The sequence below is a fragment of the Vulpes vulpes genome, chromosome 3 (genome assembly GCF_048418805.1).
Source record: "Vulpes vulpes isolate BD-2025 chromosome 3, VulVul3, whole genome shotgun sequence".
NCBI lineage: Eukaryota > Metazoa > Chordata > Mammalia > Carnivora > Canidae > Vulpes > Vulpes vulpes.
In genome coordinates this window covers 96,588,677-96,611,838 of record NC_132782.1, presented here as the reverse complement: position 1 = coordinate 96,611,838, position 23,162 = coordinate 96,588,677, and the positions used below count along the sequence as shown (strand labels likewise).

At 47.1% G+C, this 23,162-nt stretch overlaps 1 protein-coding gene across 3 annotated transcripts in view; it reads left to right on the top strand.

Annotated features, from left to right (window-relative positions):
• Nucleotides 1–19,535, top strand: part of PRKCB (protein kinase C beta) — a 331,008-nt gene extending 311,473 nt beyond the window's left edge. For 2 of the 3 annotated variants that reach the window (XM_025983771.2, XM_072751337.1), the window contains exon 17: nucleotides 12,783–14,142. In XM_025983771.2, the coding sequence (XP_025839556.1) occupies nucleotides 12,783–12,941 (159 nt within the window). In that variant the 3' untranslated portion in view covers nucleotides 12,942–14,142. Of the gene's footprint in view, nucleotides 1–12,782; nucleotides 14,143–18,881 lie in introns of those variants that run through there. The other variant, XM_025983772.2, reaches the window with a different exon arrangement.
• The last annotated feature ends 3,627 nt before the right edge of the window (nucleotides 19,536–23,162 follow it).

Here is a 23,162-nt window from a genome sequence, read left to right as displayed (position 1 = left end):
CTGTTCCTTAAGGCTTTGATTTGGAGGCTGACAAAGACAGCAGACGTTGGATAACCTCTGGAAGCAGGGCATGGGCAGCATCCGAACAGAGGCACTCCAGGCGGGCTCATTAAGTGTAGACATCTCCCCACTCGGTTCTGTTTGTTCTTTCAGTTATCCAGAGTGTGAAATTTGCACAGATCCTCATCAAAATATTAGGCTACATTCAGACCCTAACAAATAGCCAAGAGTTGTTTAGGATACAGAGCCAGGAGTGGGTCTGTTTATCTCTCTTTCCATCCTTCTACTCCCCACCACCCCTGCATGGAGAACCTATTTAAACCCCGGATCAGACTAGGCTCCCTTTGGATGGTGGTAATTAGACTCCTGGGCCGGGTGAAGCTCCTAGATCACTTGCCAAGTGCATGACTTTGAGCTGTCCCCGGTAGAGAAGCCAACAGTGTGAATTGAAAGGGTAGATGGGAAGGTCACATGCTGGGGAGGGCACAAAACTATTAGGACATGTCTGGCAGTAACCACTGAAGAGAACAGAAGCCAAGAAGTGGAGGAGTGCTTAGAAGTGGGTAGAGGGGGCAGCCCCGGTGGCGCAGCGATTTGGTGCCTCCTGCAGCCTGGGGTGTGATCCTGGAGACCCGGGATCGAGTCCCACGTCGGGCTTCCAGCATGGAGCCTGCTTCTCCCTCTGCCTGTGTCTCTGCCTTTCTCTCTCTCTCTCTCTCTCTCTCTCTCTCTCTCTCTGAGTAAATAAATAAATCTTAAAAAAAAAAAAAGAAGAAGAAGTGGGTAGAGGTACCTTCATTCCAGAGAGAAGCAAGGAGAAGCCGGGAGATGTGCTTCGGTGACTTACACGGGGAATATAACAGAACCAGGACGAGAAGATGGGCCCTCCGTCTAATGGATGTCGGACTTCATTAATACTATTTGCAACAGTAACAATAACATGGCTCAGGCATGTTCTATGAAATTATTCCATTTTACTAGTGAGCAGAGTCCTCTATCTACTTTATATATCTCATTTCACCCTCACAACAACCCTGTGAAATAGATACTATTACCTCCCCTGTATAGGTAAGGAAATGGGCTCAGAGAGGTTAAGTAACTTGCCTATGGTCACACAGCTAGTAAGTCCAAGTGCCAATTTAATTTAAAGTCCTGTTTCTTCAACTGCAGAGCCCATATTCTTGGGTTTTGCAGTGTTTCCTCTCTCACCTCCCAGGCGCAGCTGCACAGATGTGGGATTTGAACTGGTTTTGGTCTAATCTTGAGTTTGAATACTTCCCTGGTTGATGGGCTCTGTTGGGTGAATGTGCATGAAGTCCAGTTTCTTGAATTCTGCTGTCAACTCTGCTCAGATTGTGATTGTTATCGCAGTGCCCCAGAAAGCTACTGACTGAAGGGTCAAACTTGAGAAGATGAGTAAATGGATCCAGGGAGATTGGGTCAAGCACAGAGAATGTGGGCTTAGAGTCAAAAGGGAGCCAAGGTGCAAACGCCAGCTTTACTGCCTAGCAGCAAGGAACTTGACCCCTCTCAGCCTCCAAAACACAGGCTCCAATCTCAGCCAGGTCCTCCCTAAAAAAGTCCCCAAACCTCTTCTCTGAAGGTCCCCCTGACTAAAGTACCCATCCCCTTCGTCTCAGCTGATAACCCTATCTGCTAAGTCATGGGAGAAACTGAGGACCATGATGGATGGCCCTCAACTTCCTGCACCCTCCCTGCATCTGCCTAGTCATCTTGACCTTGACCTTCTTCCCTCCATGCATCAGCAAACGGGAGTCCCCCAGTGTAAGACTTCCCCCTCCCCTCCTGCACTGAACCCCCATTCCCCACCCCTTTGCCCATCTCCTCTGTCCACTGTGCCTACAGATTCTCTCAGTAATAATCAAAGCTCTTATGATTACGTGCCAGAGCCGGACTCAAACTGACTTTTCAAGAACAACAAAAATACTTCTCAGGTTTCACCTGTGACTGCACCCAGGGTCTCAAGCAACATCGGAAGAAATCCTTCTCCCTATGTCCCCTGGAATAGCTTTCCTCTCTGATGACTTCATTCTTCATGCTCAGAAAGCTTTCCTGGGCACATTGCTGCTCCAGAGTCCCATAATCAGCGATTTCTGCTCCCCACTGCCACCAAAAAAAAAAAAAAAGAGCTTCCTTTTCCTAAAATTCCCAGCAGCCCAGAACACAGTCACATTGGAAAACGGGGTGACATGCCGATGGCTACATAATCGCTGTGCCCAGGGGATAGCATGTGCTGATTGGCCAGGCCTGGCCCCATCTACACCTGACATCCAGAGAGAGGAGAAGGGGTGGGTCCTCTGAGAAAAATCAAGCCACTATGCCCAGAAAAAGAAGGAATGCTGGTGAGTACACATAAGCAGCAGATGTCCACCCGACTCTCCTAATTCATCCTCCTCAGCACATAAACATGATAAGTCTTTCTCCTCTTAAAAATCCCTTCCCTCAAGGCACCTGGGTAGCTCAGTCGATTAAGCATCTGCCTTTGGCTTAGGTCATGATCTTGGGGTCATGGGACCAAGCCCCACATCGGGCTCCCTGCTCAATGGGAAGTCTGCTTCTCCCTCTCCCTCTGCTGCTCCAACTGCTTGTTCTCTCTCTCTCTGTCAAATAAATAAATAAAATCTTAAAAAATAAAAAATCCCTTCCCTCAATCCTGGGATCACTCCTTCCCACTTCCAGGGCTACTGCCCTCTTTATATAAACAAACCTTTGAAAGAGCTGCCAATTCTTGTTATGTCCACTTACTACGATCTGTTCTTTTTTTCAGTTTGATGCAATCTGGCTTCTGCTCCCACCACTCCGTGTTGACATTTCTCTCATGGAGTCGTCGATAACCTCAGGGTGGCCTCCTCTTATAGACTTGTCTTCTCTTTCTTGACCTCATCACATTATTTCTGATAATGTGTTCTGATTTTCCCTCCTTTAAACTAAACAAAACAAAACCTGAAAAAGTGAAATATGCAAGCAACATCAGAAACTACGCAGTGAGGGGCACCTGGGTGGCTCAGATGGTGAAGCATCTGGCTTGGGTTCAGGTCATTGTCTCAGGGTCCTGGTCTCCAGCCCCCACCCCATGTCAGGCTCCCAGCTCAGCAGGGAGTCTGAGCCTCTGTGTGTGTGTATGCGCACGCGCGCACATGTGCTCTCACTCTCCCTCTTTCAAATAAATACATAAAATCTTTTTTAAAAATTTTAAAAAGGGGATCCCTAGGTGGCTCAGCGGTCTAGCGCCTGCCTTTGGCCCAAGGTGTGGTCCTGGAGTCCCGGGATCGAGTCCCACATCGGGCTCCCTGCATGGAGCCTGCTTCTCCCTCTGACTGTGTCTCTGCCTCTCGTGTGTGTGTGTGTGTGTGTGTGTGTGTGTGTGTGTGTCTTATGAATAAATAAATAAAATCTTTAAAAAATAATAATAATAAATAAATAAAATTTAAAAATTTTTAAAAATACAAAGTGAAATTAAGTCCTCTGTGCTCACCCTTGACCCTAAGCTAGGCTTCATGGTTCTCCTTCGCAGAGCACTCAGGGCCACCCAGTTCTGGCGTGACCGTCTAGGCAGGCTGTGTGCAAGCACAGAAATACCCCCACGTCACAATCAAGGACTCTAGCACGCCGTTTGGTTTCTGTGCCTTGCCTTATGCCCTTCTGTCTGGCGGAGTGTTTCTCTCAGCACCTCAAGAGCTTCTTCATTCTTTAAAAGCTTCCTAGTTTCATATATCCGCAGGATAAATTCAGAGTCTCCCTTTCCAGTCTTTTGATGCCGCTCTCCTTTCTCATTTATATGGCACCGCACTCACCGATTGTCCTGAAATACCAACTCCATGAAAACTCTGATGCCATCATATCCAGACATGTGCGTGACCCAGAAGGGGAAAGAATAATTCATTTCTTGTTTATTTACAAGTGCAGTTTCTTAAAAACAACCACAAAAGCCTCCCCCTGCCACCCTAGGGTATGAAAAACAACAACTCAAAGGTGGTATGTGAATCTGCATTAAAATGTCTTTACAAGGGGCACCTACAAGGGGCACCTGGGTGGCTCAGTCAAGTCTGTTGAGCCTTGGACTCTTGATTTTGCCTGGGGTTGAGGGATGGAGCCCTGCTAGGGGCTCCGGGCTCAGTGGGAAGTCTGCTAGAGTTTCTCTCTCCCTCTGCCCCCCTCCCTGCTCATTCTCTCTAAATAAATAAATAAATAAATAAATAAATACATTTTAATTTTAATTTTTTTTAATTTTTATTTATTTATGATAGTCACACAGAGAGAGAGAGAGAGAGAGAGAGAGAGAAAGAGAGGCAGAGACACAGGCAGAGAGAGAAGCAGGCTCCATGCACCGGGAGCCCGATGTGGGATTCGATCCCGGGTCTCCAGGATCGCGCCCTGGGCCAAAGGCAGGCGCCAAACCGCTGCGCCACCCAGGGATCCCAATAAATACATTTTTAAAACAAAGAAATGTCTTTCCAAGGCAATGAGGTTGGGGAGGGGTGGAAATGTGTCCCTTTTGCCCCCAAACACACATCTGTCCCTCCCTTCTAACTGGGAGCCCCAGTTAGGGCCTGGTGTCACCTTGAGGCTCCTTCCCGTATCCCACCAGCCTTGGCAGGAAAGATTTCAGTTTGTGTTTTAGAGGTCTGTACCTGTAGGGCAATATCCCAGGAGGGCTTGAGGTGTGGCAGGGCCTGCAGGACCTGTCTGCACCCAGAGCATGGCCATAGCCATCGGACTAGCTCAGTGAACAGAGCTGGTTCCGTCCACACCCCATGGCAGCTACCATGTCACATGTATTCTGTGCATTTTATCAAATCATCCTCACCACACGCTACAAGGTAGGTCCAATTGACATAACAAAAAGTTGACATAGGGAATTTAGCTCACCTGCTTAAAGGTTGTATAGCTGAGGATTGTTGGTGTTGGGATTGGTACCCAGGTCAGCGTTTAAATCCATGCCACACAATTGGATGTAATCTGTAAGGCAGTGAGATGTAGTTAGAAAGCCTGTGGTCTTCGGAATCGAACAGAACCTGACTCTGAATCTCGGCTCCCCTCCTTTACCCTCCATGACCCTGACCAAATTGTTAACTTTCCAAATTATCTGCTAGGTGGGAGATAATCCTTTTCTTGGCTGTCTCCCAAACCTGTGAGAATCAAAGTTATAAAAACATAGGCAAATAAAGGGAGTGATTGCTATTTGAGGACTAGTTTATTTGAAGCCAGCTACGTGGGTTTAGGATGAATGGTGAAGAATAGATAAGAAAAACATGGCACTTTGTTCACACGGGTATATTTCGTCTCGGGTTTCTTAAAAGCACAAAGAACAAAGGAATGATTCTATAGCCTGTTTAAAGAGTAACAAACATCCATCCATCTATTCATCCAGCCATCCAGGACGCACACTAAAATGTTGCATAATGAAGGTATTGAGGTGGTGAGATAACAGAGGGTTTTTGTTGTTTATTTTCCTGGGTGCTTTCGAACGACTTGTTTGTTTTGGCAAGAAATGTACAAGGCTGATGGAAGAGTCTAGATCATTGTTAGATCCGGGATCAAATCAGAGTCAGGTACTTAAATTCCCTAAACCCATTTGTTGTTGTACAGCAGAGACGTCATGGACTAAGTGAGATAATCCTTGTGTAGCACTTAACACAATATCTGACTAATAATATGCACTTAATATGCACTGTCATTCATCCATCTGACAATGTTGATTGCCTTCTGTGTGCCAGACCCTGTCCTGAGTCCTAGGAAGGCTGTGATGGGACTTCAGCTCTTGCGGGGCTTACAGTCTAGCTGGGATGCTGGTTCTCCGACAGAGAAGCAAGGAAATAAACAAGTCATTTAGATCGGGCTCTTTGGATATTTTACTTCCTGTGCAAGAAGGGAGCAGGATGCTCCGAGGTAGAATAACAGGAGGGGAGGATTACTTTGGAGGTGATCCCAAACAGCTTCCCTGAGAAGATGGCATTTAGACCGAAATCTGGAGGAAAACAAGACATGGCATCTTATTTTTAGATAAAACAAAACAAAACAAAACATGAAACTTGCTTCCCGGCACGAAAGCCCTCTCCCTTGCTGAGTTCCTTCTAACTGAACAGACACAAGAGATCAAACACCCCAATTGCAAGGAATCTTCACCTATTCGCAGTAAAGGGAGCTTTTATCTTTCTTTTCTTTCTACACTGCACTTTGTCTGACTCTGCTCGGGAGAGAAAACTTGGTCCACAGATGACTTTTCAAAATGATCCAGCATGTGCACCGCTCTGCACTTAGCTGCCTGCTTCTCACTGGGTGGGTCCCTCCTGTGTTGTCCTGCTGCGGAGAACTGTCTGCAAGGCATGAAAAGGACCCGGAATGTCACTGAATTTGCACACTTAAAAAAGAAGAAAAAGATTCTTTAAAAAAAAAAAAAAGATTTTATTTATTTATTTATTTGAGAGAGACCAAGAGCATGAATGGGGGGCAGGGCAGAGGAGAGGGGGAAGCAGACCCCCTCCTGAGCAGGGAGCCTGACTCAGAGCTTGATCCTAGGATCCTGGGATCATGACCTGAACCGAAGGCAGACTCTTCACCAACTGAGCCATCCAGGAGCCCCAAGAAAAAAAGACTCTTTTTATCTTTTTACCCAGGCTTTGTGGCTTGGGTATGTTTTCACTGCAACCTTCAAGTTTGGGTTCCTGAAGATGCCCTGCTATCTTGATGGAGGCCAGGCAGGAAGCTCCCCTGTGCCCCTTCGCCTCCCCATCATGCCTGGTTAAGCAGGAGTGCGCTCTTGTCCTGTTCTCCAGCATCTTGCTCTGTCCCTCCTCCAAAGAAGCGATGTCTTTCTTTCTGGTCACATTCAGCTTAGATGTCACCTCCTCCAGAAAGTCTTCCTGGCTCTTCTTAGGTTCCTCATTTCTGTGCTCTATGGCCCCCGTTGTCACATGGCACCATGCAGTGCCTGTGTGTGTGTGTGTGTGTGTGTCTGTCTCCTCTGCAAAACCAACAAGCTCCATGAGACTAAGACAGGGACCCTCTTGTGTGTCATCGTATTTCCAGTGCCTGGTACACCACCAGGCAGAAGAAGCACTTTAGCACCCAATTAGCAATAGCTCCCTCATTTTAGATGGATTTTGTGGGGGTTTTCTCTTATTTAAAAAAAAACCTGATTATTATTTAAATTTTCAAAAATACAAGCAAGCAGAAAAGATAAAGGAGAACATTAAACAATCTGTAACTTGTCCAATCTCTATGACCATATATACAATATGCGGTGTCTGGAGCATACACATTTGCATGTACAATTTATAGAATGGGAACATATTGTACACAGTTAGTAATTATATGACTATGTCACTTAATATTCTATATCTTTTAATTTTTAAAAGTATTTTGCATGGAAATACATCAAATAGATGTATCGTCATTTATTTAACTTTTTTGCCTATCGGTGAATAGTGGATGGCAACTCCCCCCTCACCCTCAAACAGTGTTTTTGAGGAGCATCTTGTATCTTGGTGGGATAAATCCAGGAGTACAGAAGAGGGGTCCAGAGAAAGCCTCCGGGGGCAAGTGACATCTGTCTGGAGACAAAAAGGATGCGTAGGAAATGCCCTCGTAGGGGGGACAGCAGGGAGGCAGGTGTTCCTGGCAGAGGAGGCAGCTCATTGCCAAGGCTGGGAGGTGACAAAGTGCATGAGCATCCTGGAAAGCCTGGACCCAAGGGTGTGTTGGGGGTTTGTGGAGGGTAGGCAGTGAGAGGCTAGTGTGACCAGGTGACCGGGGCCAAGTCCAAAAGGGCCCCGTAGGTCATCCTAGAGTGTAGGCCCTGGGCAACGGGGAGCATTGCAGAGAAGTGACATATCCAGGTTGGCGTCTGAAAGATCCCTGTGGCTGCTATGACTCAGCCAGCTCCACATTCGACAGCTAGACTCGGAGCTGTTATTAACACAATGAAACAGAAATTAGAAAGAAGAGAAGAAGGGGGGAAAGAAAGGGCTCACATGTAACAACTCACAGATAAGCTTTTCAAACTGTCTAGGTTCTCAGATTCAAAGGCGCAGTTGAACAAGTCGAAATCCTTACTCCCCTCTCCCACCCCAGAAAGAGGTGCCACGTGATTGAAATAACCCAGCCGAGCAGCTTTTGGGTCCCGTCGCCGGGTCTCGGGAGCAGCGCCACCGGTGGTGTGCCCTGATGACAGCGGGCTGGGTTTTCTTTGGGCCGCTAAGTGAGGCTGAAGTACCCACCGGGAGGGCCAGAGAAGCAGGTGTGGCCCTCACTGTGTGTGTCCCGCTGCGGGCCGGTCTCCAAGGACACGGCGCCTCATCCCGCCTGCGCCTCCCAGGGGCTGACGTCTCCATTTAGGGAGCGCTCCTGAAGCTAATGGGCAGTGACAGCTCCATTTGAAAAACACGGAAACACTTAGGGAGGCTGTGATCGGCCAGCCCCGTAAGCTGCTTATTAGCAGGAAAATCACGCTCCCGCTGTATTGTGCCCCCTTGGTTAACCCCTGCGTTGGCAGCTCCTCCCTGCTATCTCACTTAAAGATTTCATTGTTCTCCGAGGCAGTGGGGGGGGGCTGGGGGGGGAGGGCTCAAAGCTGCCAGAAGCTGTTTCCGTCTCCTCTCACAGCCTCTGGGGAAGCCCCAGCAGAGCTGCAGCCTTCTGGTGTGCACGGCAAATGGATGGTTTTTAAAGACAAATGGCCCCTGAAGATTCCATGTCTCGGTTCACACGCTTCCCACATGGGCTGGTTTGGGTCCCAGCACCCAAGCCAAAGAGGAACAGGTGCAGGTGAGCCTTATCCGGTGCTCACCCCCAGCCCCACGGCCCCGTCCACCTGCTCTCCGCTCCAGATGACCACAGCCAGCTCCTGTGTTCCCCGGGGCCTCCGCCATCCGCCTAGCTGCTGCCGCTCTTCAGTCCCCACACCCTCGCACCCCCACTGGACACTCAGGCTTATCAAACAGGACAGCAAGTGCCCGATTGCCTCCTGAAGGCGCTCTAGCCCAAGTGCCCCACTCGCCCCGAGCTCAGGAGCAAGGTTGTGGGGTCACCGGCAGGTCCTCTCTTCCTGGAATACCCACTTCTGACCCATCAGCAAATCCTGCCACTCCCCCCACTCCAGATGCACTTTTCTATCTCCCCCAAGGGCACCTGCCTCCGTGGTGCCATCCTCTCTCACCTCCTGGCTGACCCCCCTGCCTCTGTCCTTCCATCAGTTTTGTACGCAGCGCCAATGACCATAGGGAAACATGAGTCAAGAGTGCGCCGGGTGCTCAGAACCCTCCAGGCCTTCTCACCAGGCAGAGATGGAAAGCCTCTGCCCTCCCTCAGCCAGCAAGGCCCTCCATCCGGCCCCTGGCCCACTTTCTCACCTGTGTCACCCCTCTGCCTCTTGGTCACCGTTCTGGCCACCCTGGCCTCCCTTGGGTGTCGAATGACTCTGCCCAGCGAGCATGCCTGTCTCTGGGCCTTTGCAAATGCACTTCCCTCTGCCTAGAATGCTTTTCCTCCAGACACTCAGATGGCTCCCTCCCTCCCTTCACGGAGGGCTTGCTCAAAGCTCATCTCCTAAGAGAAGGAGCCACTTTATCAAATGCCACTTTATCGAAAATGGCATTCTCTTCACCCTGTATCGCTGGCCTCACTTTATTTTTCTTAATACCATTTGCCTTCTCCGTCTGGCATTAAGACACAACCATGTACATTTGCAGTCCCACTTCTGTTTCTGTGTCTGTTGCCTTTCTTCCCCAGTAGAATACAAATTCCATGAGGCATAGATTTTTGTATAATTTACTCTTATAATAGGACCTGGTACATAGTAGATACTTCCTAAATCTTTTTTTTTTTAAGATTTTATTTATTTATTCATGAAAGACACAGAGAGAGGCAGAGACATAGGCAGAGGGAGAAGCAGGCTCCATGCAGGGAGCCTGATGTGGGACTCAATCCCAGGACTCCAGGATCATACCTTGGGCTGAAGGCAGGCACTAAACCACTGAGTCACCCAGGTGTCCTCACTAAATCTTTCTTCAATGAAAAAAAAAAAAAAGACGGATAAACAATGAAAGAACCTGGACAGTAATTCTGACCACACTGTATTGAGGGTCCATCGTTCCGTGAGCAAAAATTGTCTTCCACCAGCCAGCAGAGCAGACTGCCAAGTCTTGAGTATATGGTGGGCAGGTGCAGGGGGAGGGGGGCCTCTTCTCATTTTCTGAGATCTGAAGCAAAGATACCAACATGGCTGAAAAGAATTTAGCTTGGGATAGCAAATATGTTTCTCCACGTCAGACACGAGTCTTTAAAAAATGTAAAGTTGTTTCTTCAATATTTAAAAAACTTGGGATGCCTGGGTAGCACAGCGATGAGCATCTGCCTTTGGCTCAGGGTATGATCCTGGAGTTCCAGGATCAAGTCCTGCATCGGGCTCCCTGAATGGAGCCTGCTTCTCCCTCTGCCTGTATCTCTGCCTCTGTGGATATGTGTGTGCATATCTCTCATGAATAAATAAATAAAAATCTTAAAATAAAAATTAAAAAAACAAAATTTTTTTTTAAAATTTAAACTTAAACATCATTAAAACACCCCGTCTTTGGGAGCATACACAGTCTGCAGGGAAAACAAGAATCAAATCATGCTTACAGGTAGGATGCCTTGACACTTCACTTGGTTCCAGGCACCGGGCCAGTCACACGCATGATGTCCTGAAGCCTCTGGGCACTGAGTCTCATGCACACACACACACACCCTCCCATACCTGTGCTTCCCTAGACCCTGGGCCTTGAAGGAGCAAAAGGGGGAGTGTGTGCTCCTTGACTTTCTCAACTTAACTTCCCTCTGCGCATGACTCAAGCTCGGTGGCAGCTCTTCATCTTCTCATCTGCCTCCCCCCAGCTGCCAAGTGTGGTGGCCCATTTTCCACAAATCCCCTGCTTGACCCCTCAGGATATTTCAGCTCTAAAAGCGCCCCTCTCCCTGGGGATTCCCTCAGTCCCCAGCCTGTCTGGCCGTGTCCCCTCCTGGGTCTCCTCTTCCTGCCCTCTCAGTTTTAGGGGCAGTTTTCTCACTGGCAGATGGAAATCAGATCCCCATCTCCTGGGGTGGTTATGTGAAGCCAAAAGGTATGTGAAACTCTGAGCCAATTGCCTGGAAACTGCTCTGCAGTTTTTATTACTATTATTATTATTATTATCTTTCTTCCACTTCCCATGTTCTGTCCTTAATTTTTTTTTTCAAGACCTCTCTCCTGAGCTCCAGAATCTGTTCTTCTGATGCCCTCAGGTCATCTCCTGGAAACTCTCTGGTCCCTCAAAGTCATTGCGTCCAAACAGAAATAGCCATCTTACTGAATTTTCCCACTTTCTCTGTCTCAGGGGTTGATGCAACCACATTCTCACTGTCCTTCAAACCAGAGACCTCTTCATCCCCATCCTTGACTCCTCCTCCCTCCCCTCCCAGCCCCACCTCACTTGGTCCTGTACTCCTTAGCCTGGGAACCATCCATATAGAATGGAGCCAGGAGTGTGGACTCTGATGTCAGAGGGACCTGGCTCACGTTGCAGCTCATGTAGTGGCTGTGTGACCTTGAACAATTGACATCATCTCCCTGGCCTTGGTGTCTTCATTGATCCAGTGGGAATAATGCCCCCTTCATTGGGTCACGGGGAGGATTAAAGAAGATCATGTAGGTAGAGCATTCTAGGGTGCCTGACTTATAGCAAATGCATAATGAACATTAGCTGTCATAACTACTAGTACTACTTACTGCTCTATTATTAGCTTGTGGTTACCTGTTGTAGACACAGTGTTTCAAATATTTAGCGCTGGTACAAATGTTTCCTGGTGAAGAACAAAGAATGTCATATTTAGTGACTGAGTGTCTCTTCTTATTGGGTAAGAACTAGTGTGTGCGTGTGTGTACACCTGCATACATGTGCACGTGTGCGAACACACATTCGTTTCAACTCTGCCTCGGACCAAGACCTTTTCATAAATATGGACCCCAGGATGGGTGAAAAATGATGACGGTTTCCTCTCTAGACTCCAACTGCCCCACCAAGCACTGGCTTGTGTTTCAACCCACACCCTCCGTTCCCATTTGGAGAGAGAATGGCTGGGTTTGTCTGCGGGTACCTTGTGATTAGAGGTCAAGGACTTACCCAGCTAACCAGGGCCTCATGGTCAGCCAGCCATGGCAGGCACCAGAGCCAAGTCTTGGGATCTATCTCCACTGACTAGAGTTTGTAAACTCTTGGATCTCTGGAGCTGGAAACGTCTGATGTTCCTGACTGGCAGCCAGAGGACACCGCTTGAGGGATCCACTGCTAAATATTGGGATCTCCCAGGTGATGTATTAACTGGCTCATCACTTTGTATCTGGCGCCCCATGAAACATCGCTGGTACCTTAATCCCATCTCTTTCAACAGGTGGGCTTGGCTGACTCCTTGGGATTGGGGGTCGGGGGTGGAGGGACATGCCACATGCCACCAGCCCCACCATCTCATGCCTTTGCCATGCAGCTCCTGACTGCCCAGAGGACTCCAGGGGCAGCTCATGAGCCCTAGAAACTGCAGGTCGGGAGTCCAAGGTCATGTACCAAAGGTCATGAAAATTTTGCATTTTATGTTGCTCTCATTACTGATCATTGAAACAACCTCTCTGAGGCAGTGGAGCAAGCCACGCCTCGTTTTGTTTGGTTCTGTTTTGTTTGTTTTTTTGTTTTGTTTTCTTTCTTTTTTTTTTTTTTCCACCTACCACAAGTTCTTTTCTCCCCCTCTCATAGTGTGGGCGAAATGCTGAAAACTTCGACCGGTTTTTCACTCGTCATCCACCAGTCCTAACACCTCCCGACCAGGAAGTCATCAGGAATATTGACCAGTCAGAATTCGAAGGATTTTCCTTTGTTAACTCTGAATTTTTAAAACCTGAAGTCAAGAGCTAAGTAGATGTGTAGACCTCCGTCCTTCATTTCTGTCATTCAAGCTCAACGGCCGTTGTGGTGACATCTTTTCTTTCATTGCCACGTCGCATCCATGTTTTATTTGCTGATGAGACTAGAGTGACCATGTTTCAGAAACCAAATGTCCTTGGGTAGTTTGGAGCATCTCTATGAGATGGAATGATGCAGGTGGCACGTCGAAAAGGCTGCTGCGTAATCAACACATTAGCAAAGTCCTCTTACCATTGATTTTTCCAAGCACGTCAGCTCCGCGGACCCAGTCGGGACAGAAAATGCCTGCTTTCTCTCCCTCTGTTCCATTTCACACGCTTTTCCAACGCCAAGCATCCGGTCTAGATTGTTCTACCAAAAGAATGGATCACTGGATGCTCGCAGTATTCTCTCCCTTCTGGACGGGGAGCGTGGCTTCATTCCAAGTGCATGGTTGCTTTGACGTAGAGGGGATTCCTCTATTAGGCCTGTTTGGAGGCCCCATGAGCTGTGCAAAGCACAGGCTAAAAATAACATTGTATTCTGTTGTTTTTTAGACTCAAAGTTAAGGAGATTATCTCAGCCCTTTTAAAATGCCAAGAGTGTGTTTTTGACAGTCTCAATCTAAAAGTACTTCCAGAGGTCAGTCAAAAGCCAAACCAGCTGGGGCGCCACCTCCATGCTGTCATTTCTGATACCCTGTGTCCCTGATCGCCTTCATCCTCCAACTCCTTGCAAAGGGCATTTGGCATCACTCCCTGAAAAGACATGGTCACTCTAGCAAGATCCCAGGGGACCATGGTTTTACATTACATTTCAAGTTTATTTGCTTTGGGGTTTTATTTCTGTTGTTCAGATGCAAAAAGAAAAAAAAACTCACTTTGTTACACATGCTTTGAAATATGTGTCCAAATGTTATTAACCACGGTCACCTGCTTTGATTTGTCAAGAAGGCGGCTCTGGAGCCTAGCAGACCCATGCCCGTGCAGATGGGATTTGCCTAGGTTTTTTGCTGGCTTGGGAAAGTTAATTAAGCGTTCTGAGAAAGACACCATTTCTTGAAACATAGACGGTTGTATTCTTCACTTTGATGTTGTTTTGCAAGATGTTTGTGGAAATGTCCATTTGTATCTGGATATTTGTTATGTGCCATTTTTTTTCTAGCATCGCGATAAAATAAAAAAAAAAAAGAAAGAAAGAAAGAAAGAAGAAATGCTATTGCAAGAAAAACGGCTCTCTTTGAAAAATATGGACCCAAACTGCCAAGCGGGGCTCCTGAGGCTTCAGGACAGAAAGGAACTAAACCCAGAGCTTAACCTCAGACCCCCGGCTCTACCAGTCCAAGAGGCTGGGGACCGTTCAGGGACTCCTGGCAGCCTGTAATGGGATGGGATGAGCTGGCCGGGGCTTCCAATGATATCGGAGGTCAAGGCCAGAGTCAAGTTTAGGGCCAGCTAGCAGCATAGCTGTAGCTCTTGATTTTCTTATCAAAATCACCACTCCTCCCAGCTTGGAATAAATATTCTTTCTTGCGAGCAGGTCTGTGAGCCCCCAGAAGCCAAGGAAACCCCTTGGGTGGAAGAAATCCCGTTTCTGCCTGAGCTGATGAGGATGGCAGGTGGTTCCCCATCCTTCCCTACTGTCTCATTCTATTCCCAGGCAGCTCTATAGAGAATTATTATCAGAAGTTGAGTGATCTCCAGAAGCACCAGGGTTTCTAAGACACCATCAGGAGAACTTTACAGACTTGACAAATGTCCTTGAAGGAACATTTCTCATCTTTAAGAAACCCGAGATTTGGATTTGCACATAGGCAGGGGGTCCTGGCTCACTCTTGTCTGCCCTCCGCTTCTCCTTGCTGCAGGCTGTAGGACTGTCCTGCTGCTGCCATGGTGGTAGCCATATAAGCCCCATGTGGGGCAAACCCCAAGTCCCAGCTGACCAGCTCAGAAAGTTAGAGAAGGAGTTAAATCAGGACAGAACCCTCCTCCCTCATTTTATTGTTGGAAAATTGGCATCTGGAGAGAGGAAGTGACTTGCCCAAGGTCAGCCAGCTGGGATACAAACCCAGGTTCTCTAAGTTCAGGCCTGTTTCTGCTCTATAGCTGACATCTCTGAGCCATGCCCACCAACAGGCAAGTTATTTGAGATCCTTCGTCTGGCTTTTGGGTTACCCGGTCTTTCCTTGTACATGCTCTCAGGATGATAAAAACCATATAGAAGCATTGGGCCATTGACAGATTATTTGAGACAAGGTTAGAGAACAATGTAAGATAGGTAGGTAGATAGATAGATAGAAAGATAGATAGATAGATAGATAGATAAAATATATTGTATATACACTGCACATTTTCCAAATTTCTGTCATTATTTTTCCAAAAGTTGAATTGTTTGCAGAAAGAAGTACTCAAGCCAAAGTCTCTGTTCTCCTAACACACCTTGCTGAGGGTTGCCCAGTGAAGGCTTCTGTGGAAGTGAGGGATCGTTGGTCAGAGTTCCTGCAATTTCCTTTTCTATCACCATTCTAAGTCCAAAGGAGACCAAGAAACAGAGCTTAGAGAATATGTAACCTTTGCAACACTTTGCAAGTTTATCCAGGAAGAAAGATTTTTCCACTTCTGTGCAGTCATTCACATATTCCACTCCCCATGCATTCATCCAGGAAGCATTCATTGAGAACCAGCTATGTGCCAGGCTCTCTGCTGGGTGGCAGGAGCACAGTGGGGGAGATGCTATCCAGGAGGGCAGCCATTAAACAAGTATTTAAAAGCATAATGTGATCTAGAGATAACCAGTTTCTGAGTTAGTCAGAGGAGGCTTCTTACAAGAAAGCAGAAGTCATCACAGGGCTTCAGGGTTCCTTTCTCTCTGCAGACCACAGTTTGAGGCTGAAAGAGGAAATGCAGCAGTGCCCTCACCCAGATTTCTGAACAATCCTAAAATACAGTGGGTGGGGAAGGACAGGGGCTAGATGGTAGCTGGGGTGGGTTTCCTTCTGGAAAGCCAAAGGCACAGTCTCCATGCTCAAAAAGACCATAGAATCACCAAGATTTGAGCAGAGACAGATACTCATGGTGGGGGGGGGGGGGGGGGGGGGCGGAGATTGGTTTTACAGCTCATTTCCAGGCCCTGAATCTCATGTCTTAGAGTTTTCTACCCAGATTCCTGCAGGCATTATCCTTTCCAGCCCTCGGGGAGAAGCCATCCTGCCAGTACACTGCCCTCAGCTTGACACCGCCTGGTTCTTCTAGATGAGACAGACTGAGATTTTCCAAAAGAACTTAAATTAGGGAAGAATTCTAAAAAAGGAAATTGAATAAGAAAATCTGAAGAAACCTAAACACAGTGCATGTTAGCCATGGCTAATTGTCTACCAGGATCCAAGAATCCCTCTTGGCATTTCTTACACTACTCATGAACCTGCTCCTCTTCTAAGAAAGGGTAGGACCGCAGTCATAATGACCTTGGGGAATCAATAGGAGGCCAGTGGAATTAATAACCCTCCTTGGCTGAGTGATATTCTGCTCATGTGGCTTCAGATGCTATCAACCCAAAAAAGAATGGTCTCAACAGAGAGGCCTATCCTCTCCCGCCTTCTAAAGGTAAAATTCTGGGGTACTTCCTAGGAGGATCAGCCCACAGGATGAAATCCGTTATGGCAGGTTCTATTTGAACCGTGTGGCTGTTTGAAACACGAGACCTCACCAGCACAGCAGATGCGGAAGAGCTTTGACAACTGGGGGTGGTGGTTAAGGGAACCTCCAGGGATGCCCAGAGGCAGGGAAGGCCAGATGGGGTCAATGTTCCCCGGGGGAGATCTGAAAGGTGGCAACTGCCTGTCTTCTAGCCCCAAATCTACCGGGGGGGGGGGGGGGGGCGCACAGAGCCCCACAGCTCTCAGACCTTGAAGGCGCCTAACAATCCAGTCTCTGCTGGGCCTTAGAATGGACAGAGGCCAATGTGAACGACCCATAGAATCAACAGGAACAATATCATTGCTTCACTACAGAGTGGGGTCTCTGGCTCGAGGATGAGAGGCTCATCTTTAGTCAAGTCTTCCTTCATTGACTGATTCATTCACTCAACAAATAGTTATGGACAACCTGCAGGGTGCCAAGCATTATTTCTGGCAGTAGAAATACAGTAGTGAGGAAACAGGCACGGACCCTCCCCGCCTGGAGAGAGGCAGTAAATAAGACAGTGTCTGATAGTAAGTAGGTGCCATGAAGACAATTAAAAGTATGCTAAAGTATGACTTGTAGGGTCCAGAGTGCGGGTGATACTAAAGGAAGGGGTGATGCTCGAGCTTCTCTCTGAACACAGTCTGTGCCTGGGACAGGACAGGACAGGCTGACAGCGGGCAGGACAAAATGCAGTAGAATGAGCGGGGCACAGCAGGAGATGGCCCAGCATCTAGAAAACAGCTCCATCCGCATCTTGAGCCCACTGCAGTCTGGCGACGCTTACTGAAGTGTGTTCCTTATCACCCCCCACTCCTCACTCCCACACCCCAACACATACAACACAATTAAGTGGCAACTCCATAGGGACATTCTACCTATCTCAGGGAGCAGCCTGAAAGAAGGCATTCTCGTGGGAGGCATTTGGCAAAGGGGAACGAGCCCAGCAGTGAGAAGCCCTACCAGTCAGCGCCCATTAGGAGCTGAACAAAGCATGGATGGCAACTGACTGGACTCCAACGAATCAGTCAGTTCTCACTGAGCCTCCCCTCTTTACCATCTGAGCCAGCACTGGCTTCAGCGAGGCAAACCCAGGCATGCTCCTCAGCTCCCCTGCAATAGAGGTCCCCCACCCCCACCCCAAGTCAGAGGGACTGAGATGAGCCCTAATTAAGAACAGCGTGGTCAGGTAAAGATCACTCCCCCACTCTGCAACCTTGGGCAAGTCACTGTATCTTCCTATACCTGTTTTCTCCGCGGGGGTAGGGGAGGACTCTCCAGCAGCTCCTGCCCTCAGGTGGGTGGTGAGGATGGGAAGGAACGAGAGTCTGCAGGACCCTGAGCAGGTGAGAACATCATGCAAACATGAGGTGTTTTTACTAGTCCACACTTGGACATTCCCTGGAAAAGACTGACCCCAATTGTAATTAGTAACCTGGGATTAATGCCCCCCATCCCCACACCAAAAAAAAAAAAAAAAAAAGAAGAAAAGAAAAGAAAGAAATGTCGGGCTAACCAGGAGAAGAGAATTTTTGTTTGTTTTAAGGCTGCCCTGACTGACCTTACTTTAAGCTTTGGGTTTTGTTTCTTCTAGCTTGTTGACTAGATACATGTGATGCTGTAACCGTCCTTGGAGAGAGCCTGTGGCTGACAAAGACCCAAATTCTAGTCTGAGGGTGGATTTCTGAGCATCCCTTCAAAGCCTGGCTTGCACCAGGGGACATGGGGTGGACAGTGGTCAGCTCCTCTCATCATCAGGCAGCAATCTGATGTCCCGACATGCCAATCACTCCACCTTCTTGGCAACTGAGAGGTTTGCGCCACCGTTCTCCTTTTTTAAGAAAAGAAAAAAAAAGGCCTCCTCGCCACAGGGGTCACTGTTGGATGATTTTCTCCGGGACGCTCTCTCCCATGACAAATTCTATGACATGTTACATGGTAGGAAGTAGTTTCCAGTTCAATTCATCTCAAAGCCAAAGAAAACAGAACACACACACATTCCACACATTCTCCACTTTATGACAATCCTTAAAGCAACTCAACGTTTCCTTTCCTTCCTTAGGCCATCTCCACCCAGCTTTCTCTCCTGAAGCCAACATACAATGTGAAGTGAAAGGCAGGGGATAGTATGCGCAAGGCACCTGCTAAATAACTCAGCACAGGGCTCTTTCTGACTCTGCCCATGAGATGTCATCGGCTTCCCACTAACTGGCAGGTGTGGGTCGTGTTTCCTTCATATGCTGTGTTAATGTGTTTGCTTTCCATTTGGCAGAGAGACAAGCGAGACACCTCCAACTTCGACAAGGAGTTCACCAGACAGCCTGTGGAACTCACGCCTACTGATAAACTCTTCATCATGAACTTGGACCAAAATGAATTTGCTGGCTTCTCCTATACTAACCCAGAGTTTGTCATTAATGTGTAGGTGAATGCAGACTCCATTGTCGAGCCTGGAGTGTTAAGACTTCAGGCCACGTGTATGTATCAATTCTAGTCTTCCAGGATCCATGGTGCATATGCTGGCATTCAATATGTGGAGGGCTTGTCCTAGAGGGCTTTTCTTTGTATGTGTAGCTTGCTAGTTTGTTTTCTACATTTGAAGATGTTTAGTTTTAGAGTAAGCGCTTTATCCAATTATAGAGGTACAATTTTCCAAACTTCCAGAAACTCATCAAAAGAACAGACGATGTCAAAACTACTGTGTCTGATACCAAAATGCTTCAGTATTTGTAATTTTTAAAGTCAGAAGCTGATGTTCCTGGTAAATGTTTTTACAGTTATTCTATCATATCTTCTCTGAATGCTAAGCATGACTGGTATTTTTAAAAATTGTGAGTAAGCTTTGCAGTTACTGTGAACTATTGTCTCTTGGAGGAAATTTTTTGTTTAAGAATTGATATGATTAAACTGAGTTAATATATGCAAACTCTCTTGTTAACATGTCTGCTTTTAAATAGGCCCTGGGACAGGGGTTATAAACCGGCGAGCCATAGGCTGATGCGGCCAGCGGATGAGCTTTGTTTCACGTACACATAATTTTATTTCATTGTCAACATTAAAAAATGGGATATTTCATATAAATTCTGGGGCCTTCAGATTCACTTGAAAAAATAATTGGAAGAAGGCTAGCAGCCCTGAACCTGGTTCCCTTGTGGAAATAATTCAACCAAACTGAGAAATGGCTGTCTCCTTTAAAAGCAATGTGGGCCCTCCCTCCATCAGTCTCCACGATGCCCTGTCGTCTTACGCTCTCTAGCCACTTCCCTGGTTGCTGTAGATTTGAGGCTGAAACCTCTGCCATTTGCAAATCACAGACTTAATGACCTCAATATTTTCCTCAGCCCAGAATCAGGGTTTCTGCTCAGTGATCCGTTCAGTGTGGTTTGTGTGTATTAAATCCTTACGCACAAAGCTCATAACAAAGATTTCATTTCCGGGGCACCTAGATGGCTCAGTGGTTGAGCATCTGCCTGGGCTCAAGTCGTGATCCCGGGATCCTGGGATCGAGTCCCACATCGGGCTCCCCATGGGGAGCCTGCTTCTCCCTCTGCCTATGTCTCTGCCTCTCTGTGTGTCTCTCGTGAAGAAATAAAATCTTTAAAAAAAAAAAAAAAAGATTTCATTTCCACCTACAGCAAAAGTCAGCAAGGAAGTTGCTGTCAGTACAAAGAGAAAACTTTATTTTTTTTTGAAAAATTTTTTATTTATTTAAGAAGGCACAGAGGGAAAGGAGAGAGAAACTCGAGCAGATGCCATACTGAGCATGGAGCCTGAAGTGGGGCTCGAGCACACAGCCCCAAGATCACAACCTGAACTGAAACCAAGAGTCAGACACTTAACCAACTGTGCCACACACATGCCCTGAGAGAACACTTTTCTGTGGTCTATGAGGATGTCACTATTTGTAAATCCACTTACTTTTTACTATTTTCTCCTAATTTGACATCTGCAAAAAAAAAAGAAAGAAAGAAGCTTATGCCCTTTTCTCCACCACCATACTTGCTCAGGGAGGCCAGAAGAGGAGGAAAATAAAATAAAACTTGGCATGATAAGGAGCCCCACTCTCTGAGATCAGAGTGGCACATTAATGAATCACTGGATGTCAGCCTGATAACTTCTCTGAATGAAATCATGCTTCTATTTTCTTTTTGAAAGATGTACTAATCTAATCTATGGCACATGCCTTTGTAGCTGCTAATGCCAGTGGGTAGCACAAAAGAGCAAACCTGTCACACCAAGTATGTTGTGACTCCACAGAGTTTATTCATCTCCTGCCTCTTTGGAAAATGCCCACTAAATGGAACAGCGGGCAGATGCAGTGAATCCATTGATCCTAGGGCATTCTTTGCAGAATTTTAGAAACTCTGCCAGTTAAAATTGGGGAAAGCCAGCTTAAAGTGAAGGAAGAAACTGTGTGTTCTGTGCATCACATTTAGAAAACAAAAATAAGTGGCTTTCTATAGACCTTTGATGACATGTTCCATTTAAGATGACAATATAAAAGAGCTTGCTATTGCCACTTCTGATTTTTCCTCGTCTCATGCCGGCCCCTCATATTTTCTGCCTCTGCTGGATATAAACTCATCTTTCCTTTCCTAGGTATTGAGCACTGCTCTGAGCCAGGCACGATTCTCGGTGCTGAGGATATAGAGACCCAACAAGACAGCCCAGGACTTTTTTTTTTTTTTTTAAGATTTTATTTATTTGAGAGAGAGAGAGTGCATGCAAGCACAAGTGGGTGGAGGAGGCAGAGGGAGAAGCAGACACTGCCCACGCCCTCCCCGCCTGGCTGAGCAGGGACCCCAAATCCTGCTGGGACCCTGGGATCACAACCTGAGCCAAAGACAAACACCAACTGAGCCACCCAGACACACCCAGCCCAGGACTTTCTACTAACAAGAACAAGAAGATGCAGAAGTCCTGGCCTCTCACCTTCCTAGGATCATGTCCAACAAGAAATGAGTGGGAGCTCCTATAAAACTCCTGAAGTTTGCTCTCATTGGCTCAGCCTGGTCACATGCACACTCTTGACCTGAGCTCAACTTCTGGGGTGGAGCCGGGAGGTTGCAAAGAGACGTTAATGGGCCAAACCTAAGTTGTATTAGTTATCTATTCCTGTATAACGAGTTGCTCCCAAACTTTGAAGCAACCAATATGTATCACCTCTCGATGTCTGCAGGCAAGAAAGCTAGGTGTCGCTTACCTGGCATCACTCTTCTCCTGAAGTTACAGGCAAGCTGTCGGCCAGGGTTGCGGTAACCTGAAGGATTAACTTGGGGGGAGATGGGATTCACTTCTAAGCTTACTCACGTGGCGGTTGGCAACTTCAGTTCCTCACCAGACAGACATCCCCAGAGAACTGTCTGGACATTGCAACTGGCTTCCCCCACTGCAAATGATTCAAGGGCCCAATCTGGAAGCCGTCTAATCTCAGAAGCCACTGCCCATCACACTGCTGTTTTTTATGCTTTAAGAAGCAAGTCAATAAATCCAGCCCACACTCCAGGCAAAGGCCTTACACAAGGTGAGAATCCCCAGAGGTGGGGGCCCCTGGGTGTCATCGCAGAGACTACCGACCACATATATCATGAGCTACACTCCTAGAGCAATGGGTAGAGAGCCACCTGAACCATGTGAACTGAGAATGAGCAAGGAATTTCCCTGAATAAAAATTGGAAGCTGTTCTTGGAACAAGGGGGATGTATATGCTCAGGAAGCAAACCCTAATTGTGGATTCTCTGCAGATGGGAATTTTGATCTGCCCCAAAGATCCCTTAAGTTTAGTAAGTCTGAGAGACAAGCCACTATTGACAAGTAATTCAAGGAGAGACTCAGCTGGCATTGCCCTTGGTTCACAAAGGTCCCCATTGTTTCATTGCCAAGCTCACTACCAAAGGCAAGGACCTGACTTTGACCTGATGAATTGTAGTCCTTCACCTTCAGAGATTCAGACTTCACCAAGAAGTTGAGTTGGTGGGAACATACACATGATAAAGAGTCTACGCCAATTGTCCAATACTGAGCAACAAACGACCTCAAAACTTAGTGTCTTAAAACTAGCCACTTATTCTGTGTATAATGGTGGTTTTTCTGGTCTGACCACCCCAGTGTCTCTTTGATGGTCTTGCTTGTATATATTCAGTCAGATGGAGGGTCAGCTGGTGACTAGATTGTGTAGGATGGTGTTTGACAGCATCACTGGTCTACAAGAAGTTCAGTTATTTTTGCTTGTCTTGGCTCTCCATGTTCTCATATGTTCCAGTTAGAACATAGGCTTCTTCATATGGCAGTTTGAAGACTCCAAAGAACAGTGATGGGAAGCAAACTCCAGTGACAAGCACTTTTCAAGCCTCTGCTTATGTCAGGTTCACTCTTTCCTATAAGCCAAATTCAAGGGGTGGAGAATTAGATTCCAGTTCTAGATGGGAGGCACTATAAAAACACATTATAAAAGTTAATGGACATAGGGATAGAATAATCCATAACCAATTTTGTGTCTACTACCCAGTCCCTTCACGGAACCATTCATGAGCTTAGGGAGCATCAGAAAAAT